This window comes from Liolophura sinensis, chromosome 5 (assembly GCF_032854445.1).
Source record: "Liolophura sinensis isolate JHLJ2023 chromosome 5, CUHK_Ljap_v2, whole genome shotgun sequence".
Lineage (NCBI taxonomy): Eukaryota > Metazoa > Mollusca > Polyplacophora > Chitonida > Chitonidae > Liolophura > Liolophura sinensis.
This window is the reverse complement of record NC_088299.1, coordinates 13,713,261-13,725,131: the sequence shown is the minus strand read 5'-3', so window position 1 is coordinate 13,725,131 and position 11,871 is coordinate 13,713,261. Positions and strand designations below refer to the sequence as shown.

The window sequence follows — 11,871 nt, the reverse complement described above, 5'->3', positions numbered from 1 at the left end:
CCAAGTAATACACCCACACACCTAATGTGTCAATCTATGACTGAAAAATTGTAAGTTACCGCCATGAACAACTGACCACGTTCTAGGATTTAGTTGTAGGCAGATCATTGTAGGATATTTGCCTTTTTGTGCCAAAAATTCACCCAACAACAAAGTAATTCATGTAGGGATACATGAAGTAGTTCATGAGGAAGCCCACAATTCATTTAGTAAGAATTTTTACCTTATATCAGCACTCTCAGTGCTCAAAGGGCCTTGGTGACAATAAGTGATCACCGACACACGTGGCTGTTCACTCAGTATAACATTCAGTGGATACAACTGGTCTTCCACCAGTAAGGTATGCATAGCTGTACGTCACTTGGGGGAAAGTTTGTCTTTAATTTGCCAAAGTTTGGTGGTTTACTTCAGCATTCCAGCTTCCTCAATGCATAAACTGATCACTAAGTGGAAACAAAGTGTGGCATTAAGCAACAATCGAATAAAAGAAATAAATTTTATCAGCATTATTTTATAATTGTCTTGGATGTAAAATGAATGTAGTCATACTGAGTTATGAATTCTAGAAAGCAGCATTTAACAAAAAACAAATCCTGCATTTACTACGGTGTCATAAACAAGGCTGCAGAGGTACCATAAGTATTCAGCAACTCAAAATAGTTTTCTCACGTAAAATATTCGTGTTTTCGATTAAAGTAAATGACAAGATTTTTAAAAATTTCACTTTTTTGATGTCCACATTGTGGGTGGAGGAAATGGAGCCAAGTCATGGAGAAACACTTCCCGTAGCAAAGTTTTTGAGATTTCCTGACTTAAAATCGCACTTGAATCTGCAAGCTTGATTTGTAAAATGCTGAAGAAATTTGAGCAGGAACCATTGGTTCCTTGGGCAGTGATGGTCAATACTTTGTGATAAATGGAGTAGTACATGTCAAACAAATTGAGTCTTTCAGATTCTTATTTTAAGAAATTGTGTTTTTAATATTCATCATCATATTAATCTCATCTTAATACAGCTCTGGTGGTAAATATGATGGTAAATTTGTAAACTTAGTGCTACACGTAATACAAGTAATCAAGATGTTCTTGACACAAGCCCATGTAAAATACATCCAGGATCTGTGCCATATCTGAACTATTTTCCTAGAAATTCTTCTCTCAGTGCAGTATATGTAATCATAATTGTAGTTTAGATTCCAAATGCAGACTGTAATAAATACTGCACGCCACCTAAAATTTAACTTTTTGCAAGTCACATGCTTTGCATGATTTTGACTAATTTCATCCATGTTATATGGACACTTTAAGTTTGATGAATGCTGCACCTGACAAACTTAAGTGTTGGCATCAAAGGTATCATTTTAAAACCTCTGTGCTTCTGACATCAAATTTTTCAGGCAAAACTTTAGGTGAAATACAATACATGATGCATAATGCCATAACTAAAAACATTATACTATAAATGTGTGTAAGTAACAGTATTATACTACAAATGTGTAATCAAAAACCTCTTCTAACTAACAATATTATACTACAAATGTGTAATCAAAAACCTCTTAAGTAACAATATTATACTACAAATGTGTAATCAAAAACCTCTTCTAACTAACAATATTATACAACAAATGTGTAATCAAAAACCTCTTCAACACACGTTTGTAATCCACGCTAGTTATTGTAAGCAAAAACTGAATACAAGTATCTAAATACAAAATCTGTTCATATAACATACTCAGATGTTTATTTCAATCTTTATTATTTCAATCTGGTTTGAATCCAATCTCAGATAAACTATTATCAAATGCATGGTATGGTATAGTGACACTGGTCGAGTGGATCATTCCTGAGGTGGTTCAGGTTTGTAAACCTGGCTAGGCTATGTGTTACCTGTATTTTCCAGAACAAGTCACACGAGTTCCCATCAGTGAAAGAAAGTGTTTTTCACCAACTTTCATGGACCAACATTGAACAACTATAAAAACAATTTCAAGGACATCTCAAAATAAACACTTTCTTCATGCTCTTTCAAGAAACATTTTAACAAAATTCAAACAGTTCAAAGAACAACATTAAAGTACTTTTGAAGGCCATTTAGTTAAAGTGCAAACTTCATGCATGGATTATTTGATATTTTTTTTTATTTCAAACATAATGTTATATGACACCTAAAATGTGAACAAAAGGAAAAAAAATAAGCACTTTTAATAAATTTTTTCAAAACCCGAAAACATCAACAAAATCCAAGGATTTCAAGGATCCATATCTTCCATCACTTTTTATGACCATTCAGTCGAAGTGCAAAGCTTCAAAGCTTTTCAAGAAACGTAACAAATTCAGCACCTTCAAGAAGTTTAAGGATCAGTGGGAAATCTGATGAGTGTTTTAAGCCTTTCTCAAGAATATTTCACTTACTACTATACCATGGCAGCCAGCATTATGGTGAAATGAAACTGGGGAGAGCCCAAGAGAAAGCCTTGACTATCCGCAACTTGCTGGCAGACAATCTCACATATGACTGGAGAGGAAGCTGGACTTGAACCCATAGCAACTGCACTAGTGTCAGGCTCCCGAGTAAATGTTCTGCGCTAGCATACTAATCACTTGGCCACGGAGGCACTGTGTAAAGAAAGTCGTACTCGCTATACTCCATTATGCATTTAATGTACGTAAACATTTTCAATTGTCAAGTTCTGAAAGCCAAGTGCATATGTTATTAAAGCGAACAGTTAAAATTGTAAAATTCCACAGGACACCACAGCTGGAACCATAGTAGGTATCACACTTTATAAGGCAGATTCTACAACCGCTCACTCATGAACTATATCGTTCATTGCAAGTGCTGCAGCTAAAGGGTTATCATTATCTGTAAATTTCTTCCAATGTGAAGAATTAACTACACTGTTATTTTCACAAACTGAGCAGGAACCAGCTTACCAGCTTAGATCACTGTATACGGTAAAGTACTTATTATTCGCTCCATTTTATTTTCGCTAATTTTCTCCAAAAATATGTTCGCGGGAATTAATTTTCGCATATTTAAGAGAATACTGAAAAACACATCTTAAAATCTTTAAATTTTCCAAGATATAATATAGCCGAAATTATTCAAGCATGTAAAACGGGTATCATCATGGATGGCTTTAATCCTCCTTTGTTTTCTGCGGTGTCGCTAATCCTCATGATCTGGGTCAGAGATTAAAAACAATGGGGGGCTGGATTATCACAACGTAAGATTACTTTCGCACCTAGCGTGAGCAGTACGCAAACAGGTATCACTTCTTCTCGAATCACTGATGAGCATTTTTAAACACCTGGCAAAGTGACCTGTCACCTCTTGAGCATTTCAACGCAAAACATATGAATTCACCATTATCGGCGCCAGTCACTCATTCTTTATCAAGCATCAGGGTAAGTTTTGCATTTTTTCAGTTTTTATAATCCTCTGTATCAGGTAAGAAACCACAAACATTGCTGTAGCTGTCAAACTGCCATTGTGTTGTTGTACACACTTTACAGTTTGTTAGATGCTCACTCATTGGACCACAGGAGACACGCAACTAATTTAGCTGGCCCATCAGGATTTCACATTGGAACTCGCGTCAGCCTGGCAAAGATTTCCCTTCATTATTACTACTACCTGTAGTATATGAATTAATATTGGATATTTTTTTGGCTGGAATCATTTTTTGCGGTAAATTATTGACCGTGAAATCCGCAAAAATTAGTTTCACGCGAAAATTAAGTACTTCACAGTAATTACTTTACATGGTAGGCCCCAAACTTTCCATACCATCTATGGGATAAGAGTAAGAAATGTCCTAGACCTTTACAGTAAAGGTCTGGTGGCCTGGCAAACACCGTTGGATGATGTCATTATGCAAAAGGCTATCATGACAGAATATGATGCAGATGTTGTCATTGCATATGACATCAAGTTTACACTCTGGAAATTTACTCAAAAATCAATTACCTACCTTTATAACATTACAACGCAATGAAATCTGAAAATTACATATATATATACAAGTATAGGTATGTAAATTACACTAGCCTGCATATTATTACAACCAATGGCACGATACAGCTGATTAATTCTTTACATTTTGTCTATTTCAGGTTAAAATAGGAATGGTGTGTCCATCCACACCCCTCAACCATACCCCCACACATTTCAGCAGGATCTGATTGGCTCAGAGTCTTGAGGTAGTCCCACCCGCGATGATAAAACCTTCTCCCGTAATGTAGGAGGCATCGTCCGAGGCCAGGAAGGACACGATACCAGCGCACTCTTCAGGCTTACCGAATCTTCCCAGGGGGATATTCTGCAAGGCAATCTGGCTCACCATGTCATTCGAGTGTAGCTGGAAAATACAAGTAAATAAATCGTTAAACCAATTCGTTACCAAATAGTCCGTTGCAAATTAATGAAATAGAACATATTTATATTTTGACAATAAGCTGCCTATTTTGGTCAAATACCTGGTAAGTCTAAAATGCAAATTCAGTGTGTTAAATGAAAAATAAAATTTTCATTACGGAAAACTACTTATTAAGAAGGCTGTATTTCAGTTCACATCCTCACATGGTACTTATATCCTCCTATAAACATAAACATCCCTTTTAACATGCGCTAAAACCAAGGTAGACAACACAATTATTATGACACATTAAATGAAATACAAATTCAGGCCATGAAATTAAATTAAATTAAATGAATAAAATGGATAAAGCACCTGTTCAGAGAATTTGGTTTGTATGATGCCCGGAGCTATGAGGTTGACACGGATATTTGAGGCTGCAAGTTGATGAACCAGTGCTTTGGTGAGACCGATAAGGGCTGTTTTACTGACGGAATATGGGCCCAGTAACTGTAAAACACAAATGACCATATGTTAAACTGGGAAAATGTGGATCGAGAGCGAATGTCAAACTGATAGAAGAGGGAACTGATATCTGAAAACCATGAGAAGTGATATGTATTTGACAGAAAACCATAAGAGGTGATATATAATACTAACTGATAGCAAACCATGAGAGGTGATACTCTAGATACATGTAACTTACAGCAAACCATGAGAGGTGATACTCTAGATACATGTAACTTACAGCAAACCATGAGAGGTGATACTCTAGATACATGTAACTTACAGCAAACCATGAGAGGTGATACTCTAGATACATGTAACTTAAAGCAAACCATGAGAGGTGATACTCTAGATACATGTAACTTATAGCAAACCATGAGAGGTGATACATAATAACTGAGAGAAAACCACGAGAAGTGATATATAATTATAACTGAGAGAAAACCATGAGAGGTGATATGTAATAACTGATAGAAAACCATGAGAGGTGATAAATAATAATAACTGACAGTAAACCATGAGAAGTGATATCAAATAACTGAGAGAAAACCACGAGAAGTGATATATAATTATAACTGAGAGAAAACCATGAGAGGTGGTATATAACAACTGATAGAAAACCATGAGGGGTGATACATAACTGACGGAATATGGACTTTTGATAGCTGAAAACCCGAACTGACACATGTACAGAACTAAACAAATGATGGGCTGCTGAGGACGCGATATACATAATGCAGTGCTATACCAGCAGTAAACAACTCTTAACCAAGAGACAATATATATATATGTACATGTAACTGACCAACTAAAGCCAGTCACAATAAACACAAGAGATGGTATATCCAGCTTGCAAATTACTTTTATGTGATGGACAGCAATTACATATCAAATGACATGATGTATTTACCTGGCCAACGGGGAAGATTCTTACAATAGACAATATTTCACTTAATTGAATTAAAACAGACACTTGTTTCTTTCATTTTTCCCTTGGGCTCTGCTCGGTTTCCTCCCACCACAATGCTGGCCAGCGTCATGTAAGTGAAACATTGTTGGATACGACATACAACACCAATCAAATAGATAAATAAACAAATCCTTCTTTCATTTAACAACACTTGGAAACTGTTTACTTACAGAGAAAGGGACATATCCACCGATTGATGAGTTGAAGATGACAGAACCACCTCTGGAAAGAGGAAACAGAAAACACCTGATAAATACCTGATTTTCACGCAATACTCTCCCATTTTTCACCACAAGAGTATGTCGCTCACATGGGAAGGAGGGATTCCATGAATGTGTGGAGGACAGGAAGTTCACCTAGTGCACATATATACATTGTGGGGTGCATGCAATATGGTGTTTGAGTTGTAATGGTACAACAGTATGATGACGTACGTTTTTAATGTGACATTGTCGCAATTTGATACAGTACTAACATGGGCAGGTATATTCAGCAATTAATATTACCCACAATGGATACAATGGATGACCCTCATCTTGTCAGTGGAGTGAGAAATTGTTTTCATTGACAAGATAAATAAGCCTGGAGCACAACAAAGTAATGATCCTCCAAATGTAAAGGTAGACAATAGAAAACTTTCAAATTTCTACAGTTTACTTTTAAATTATGAATTTATAACCTATGAAAAGTAGTGCAAAAATGTTACTGGCCTGAGAAACAATATATTGCTTTAACTTTTAACTTTAACTTTTGGCCTGACAGCTCTGAAAACATGAGGCTAGCTTACATGTACAGGTGACGTCAATCCAAAAGGATTTTCATTTCTGACATGTTGTGGACAACAGGACAGTACCCTTTCTTGTCAGGCCAGATGTTGAAGTGAAAGACTAATAGTCATTACCAAGTGTTCACTTTTCTCACATTTCTCAAACTCTTTGACTCACCCTCTTTTCTCCATATGAGGAAAAACTTCTTTTGTTAATAAAAAGGCTGCTTTCACATTAACATCAAAAATCTACAAAGATAAATATAAATGAAAGCATCGTTAACATTTACAGTATACTAACTGAGAATTTCTTGGAGAACCAACAACAAATCAACAACAACGATCAGCTGAAAATCTGGAGAGGACCAGTTGAAAGTCTGTAGAGGACCAGCTGAAGGTCTGCAGAGGACCAGCTGAAGGTCTACAAAGAACCAGCTGAAGGTCTACAAAGGACCAGCTGAAGGTCTGCAGAGGATCAGCTGAAGGTGTGCAAAATAACAGTTGGCGTGCAGAGGAACAGCTGAAGTTCTGCAGAGGAACAACTGAATGTCTGCAGAAGATCAGCTGAAGGTCTGCAGTGGAATGGAAGAAGGTCTGCAGAGGAAGAGCTAAATGTCTGCAGAGAAACAGCTGAAGGTCTGCAGAGTAACAGTTGAAGGTCTGCAGAGGATCAGCTGAAGTCCGTAGAGGAACAATGAAAGTTCTGCTGAGGAACAGTTTAAAGTGTGCAGAGCAATGGCTAAAGTTCTGCACAGGAACAGCTCAAGGCCTGCAGAGGAATAGCTACGGGTCTGCAGAGGATCAGCTAAAGGCCTGCAGATGAACAACTGAAGGTCCACAGAGGAACAATTGAAGGTCTGCAGAGGAACAGCTGAAGATCTGCAGAGGAACAGCTGAAGGTCTGAAAAAGAACAGCTGAACGTCTGCAGAGGAACAGCTGAAGGTATACAGAAGATCAGCAGAAGGTTTCAAATGAGTCAGCTTAGGGTCTGCAGAGGATCGGATGAAAGTCTGCAGAGGAACAGCTGAAGGTCTGCAGAGGAACAGCTGAAGGTATACAGAAGATCAGCAGAAGGTTTCAAATGAGTCAGCTTAGGGTCTGCAGAGGATCGGCTGAAAGTCTGCAGAGGAACAGCTGAAGGTCTGCAGACGAACAGCTGAAGGTCTGTAGAGGAACAGCTGAAGGTCTGCAGAGGAACAGCTGAAGGTCTGCATAGGATCAGCTAATGTCTGCAAAGGTGCAGCTGAAGGTCCGTGGAGTATTAGATGACAGCATGTAAATTTCAGCAAACGATGTTAACTTGATACCAGTGGTACATGTGTGTCAATTTTAAACGTCCCAACAAGTTTACATAATGCTCTCAGTAAATTACGACATTCCTTGTTTTCATCCCACATATTTTATTTGATAAAACAATCTTCTAAACCAATACTAGAATTTTCTCATATACATTACAATGTTATCCTCTATAATTCTGGTATTACAATGAATTCATCCTATATTACAGCTACTGTTCTCATCCTACATTAGAACAATTGTTCTCATCCTCTATTACAGTGTTCTAATGATTACACTGACCTTATCCCAGACTTCCTCTGAACACTGAAACACAAAACAGACAAATCGTCAGAAACTCAGGATTTAAAAAACACATGCTTCAATTTCCCTTATCACAATAATTTTTCAGTTTACATGAGAGTGACATAATTTTTGAATTGCATATACCTCAAAATTTATCACCAAATACCCAAAAATGTTTATCACTAAGTGGCTTATTTTTGCAGATTCTGGAAGTTTTATTGATTTAAGAAAGGTGCTTTGAGAGGGGTTTAGAAGATACGATTATATCCTACTTGGAAAATGTAAATTTTACCACCACAAGTAATATTTCATAACATTTATTTGCTTCCAAAAATGCTCTTTTGTGGTCAAAGTTTTAGGTCATTTAGGGTAAGAGTCATAAATCTGAGCTCAAGGCCAAAGGCAAAAGACTTTTCTATCTTGTCTGTAAAAAAATTTTGAAAAGTGACCATTAGGATATAAGATGTTTAAAAGTGAACAAAGTCCACATCAGCTGAGGCTATAATTCTTCAGATATCATAACCCATATCACAACCAATCAATAGCTCATCACACAACAGTCTTCCGGGCTCCTTCACTTTCACAAGGCTGTTTTTTTTTTTTTTTTGACATACAAAGACTTACATTGTAACAAGCCTAAGTGATTATAAACTACAATAAACCCTATATTTGGACTTCCCAGTGGAATGTGAGAAAGAAAATAACCATCATTAGGCAGGATATGACAATCCCCCACTGATTTCCTGCCCTGTATTTTAGCAATGAACATTTCACTTCTAATGGCAAAGGTCAGTTTCATGAGTGGGGCGAGGGTGGGAATTTCAGCTAGAGTGCTTGCAGTAAACCACCGACTTTTGTCAAGCAACTGACAAACTTTTTTACATGTGTTGCAGATTTTCACGTCCTGTCTGAGACTGAAATTGAACCAACACTGTGTGTGTGCAGCCCATTCCTTTCTGGCACTAAATGAAAACTGTAGGTTGTTTGTTCTGCTCCAGGGCATGTTTCCCATCTGTTGTCCCGTAAGAGTTACCTCCAGCATTGGCCCAAACGTTGGATTAACAGCTGCATTGGACACCAAGATGTCAATCCCTCCAAACTTCTCCAATGTCTATAACACAGAAGACAAAACTGTTTGAGCTGGCTAACAATGATATAAACAAAAATGAAGTAAAATTTGTTTTATATTTATTTGATTTATTTATCTGATTGACGTTTTACACCGTACTCAAGAATATTTCATTTATATAACGGTGGTCACCATTATAGTAGGAAGAAACTGGGCAAAGCCTGGGGGCAAACCTTCTCATGTACAGCCGGAGAGGAAGCCAGCACGAGCTGAACACACATCTACCAAACTGGTGGGAGTCTCCTGGGTCATTGCGCTGAGCTGGCGTGCTGCCCACAGAGGCCTCAGTTTGTTTTGTGTAAGTGAAATATTCTCCAGAATGGCTTAAGACACCGATCAAATAAATAAAATAAAATTTAGAAGTTGCCTATGAGAGATGGATTCATGGTTGCATTATGCCTTACTGGTTATTTGGTCAACGCTTTCAACGGACTGAGATCAAAAACAACGTTCGCACATCTAGTATTAACTACTGCATTTCATCAAGTTTCATCCTCAACTATTTTCATAAAAAAAAAAGAAACAGATATTGCTTGATTCAGGCTGATTCATCCACCTTTAAAACTGTTTTTTTTTTCCCTTACATTTGATAAATTTCTTAGCCAAAAAACTTAAGGCCTTTATTTGCTCCTGAACGTGCTATTTACAGTATACTTACAATTATTACTTATAATATTTTACTTCTACAATGTGAAATTTAAAAAAAAAAAAAAAAAAAAAAAAAGAGTGCGGGAAGTCTGAATGAGTCCGTGTCAAACTCAACAGCCCATCAACATTTACATCAAATATCTGACAAAAATACAACGGCCAAGCCTTGGAGCCTTCTGTAATACGGAAATCATCTACTGAACACGAATGACCACCAACTCCCTACACACACTCCCACACCTTGCTTCTATGCCAAAAAGCTATACCTGTTTATACTCTTTTCTTTCTTTGCTCATCAAAGTACTTCAGGGGCCTGTGTGGCAGAGGGGTTTAGCATGCCAGCACAGCGTAATGACCCAGGAGCTTCCCATCAATGTGGTCGCTGCGAGTTCAAGTCCAGCACATGCTGGCTTTCTTTTTGGGAGTACATATGAAAGTCTGCCAGCAACCTTTAGATGGGCTCGGGGCTCTCCTTGGTTTCTTCCCACCATAATGCTGGCCTCTGTCATATAAGTGAAACATTCTTCAGTATACTGTGTAAAACACCAATCAAATAAATAAATAAATACATAAGTAGTTCACATGCATATTTCCATTTTCCTGATTACTTTCTCCCTCATGTTAAACTTTCTACAATGCTTCCAGAGGCTGCTGAGCTGAGCTGAGCTCGGCAGCTAATGTGTAAAACCTCACCTTACTGATCAGTTTACTGCGGTCTTCTGTTTTTCCAACATGGCAGACAATGCCCTCCACTTCCAGCTCCTCCCCCTTCAACTGACGCACAGTCTCATCCACATTCTGCTGTTTTCGACTGCTAACCATGACCTTTGCCCCATCTTGTCCTAACCGCCGTGCGATTGCCAATCCTATCCTGCAGTCAAACATGATCTAACTGACTGATTTGCTTATTTCATCCTATTTTTCAAAACTTTCTTCCAGAATATTTATGTATTTATTTGACTGTTGTTTAACACATACCACACTCAAGGATTTTGACTTATATGATTTAGGTCAGATTTGAGTGTGGAGGTAGCAAGGGACAGTACACGGAGAAAACCACCAACCTTTGGCAAGTTACTAAGAACTTTCCAATGTGTGACACACATACCTGTACATGATACAGGTATGTACGCATAAAAACGGGAGAACATGCAAATAGTTCTCTAAGGATAGAGGTCAGGATAGAACTCGTATCTTGTGTGAACTTGCAATTCAAAGACTATCGCCTTTAACCACTCAACCATGACATGCTCACACAATACTACCAGACTGACTGACATATTTGATTTCATATAAAGCTCTTTAAAGCAGTACTTTAACCTGTTAAGAATACACTACCAGGATGTTTTTAACGGCATGGCCTTTAGGCAGTTGTAAAGACTTGATTGATGCCTTTATTACATTTGTCTCAAATGTTCATTGAGAAAATCTGATTCTTCAACGAAATGATGTCGCTTTAGGCCTACCACATAACAGCAACCTCAATTTAAAAACAATTTGTGAAAAGCACACACACCCCATCGCCAACAGTTTGTTTATTAAACCACAATATGTCAGCAGTTCGATTAAACGTGGAGGTTTATCTTCTACAAGCTCTGATAATATAGGCCTATGTGAAATCTGAAATAACTAACTGAATGTAACTTGTAAGTGCAAGGGTTTGTATAAGTCATGGTAGCAGAATTCCAGGGCTACAGAGAGTCCAAAAGAGATTAAAGTCTTTTGATTCACTGACACACCCATCTGTTGAAGCTGTCACAATTGCCACCTTTCCCTGAAGTTTTTTGCTGCTTTGGGCCGCCGTAGAGTTCATTCTCACGCTCAATCTGAAAATATTTCTGCAAAATGTGTTCATCTTGGACTGTTGATCCTTCACAACGATCAAAGTCCACGCGGTGACAACCGGAAGCT

At 37.7% G+C, this 11,871-nt stretch overlaps 1 protein-coding gene across 2 annotated transcripts; it reads right to left on the bottom strand.

Moving 5' to 3' along the window:
• Positions 1-954: 954 nt before the first annotated feature.
• LOC135465397 (dehydrogenase/reductase SDR family member 4-like) lies at positions 955-11,841 on the bottom strand. 2 transcript variants are annotated; one of them, XM_064742628.1, is made up of 8 exons: positions 11,700-11,841; positions 10,654-10,831; positions 9,217-9,294; positions 8,181-8,204; positions 6,780-6,850; positions 6,006-6,057; positions 4,734-4,868; positions 955-4,361 (listed from the first exon to the last, which is right to left on the bottom strand). In XM_064742628.1, exons 1-8 carry the CDS (start codon positions 11,813-11,815, stop codon positions 4,191-4,193), a joined length of 825 nt encoding a protein of 274 aa, XP_064598698.1. In that variant the 5' UTR covers positions 11,816-11,841; the 3' UTR covers positions 955-4,190. The 2 variants fall into 2 exon arrangements, with proteins under 2 accessions (XP_064598698.1, XP_064598699.1); XM_064742629.1 differs by lacking the exon at positions 11,700-11,841 and adding an exon at positions 11,595-11,658.
• Positions 11,842-11,871: the final 30 nt, after the last annotated feature.

Coding starts and splice junctions, on each gene's coding strand:
- LOC135465397 (XM_064742628.1), bottom strand. CDS start 11,815: ATGAACACATTTTGCAGAAATATTTTCAGATTGAGCGTGAGAATGAAC. Junction 6,058..6,779: donor CCTCATATGGAGAAAAGAGG/GTGAGTCAAAGA, acceptor TCCTCTTTCCAG/AGGTGGTTCTGTCATCTTCA. Junction 4,869..6,005: donor GTGGATATGTCCCTTTCTCT/GTAAGTAAACAG, acceptor TGTGTTTTACAG/TTACTGGGCCCATATTCCGT.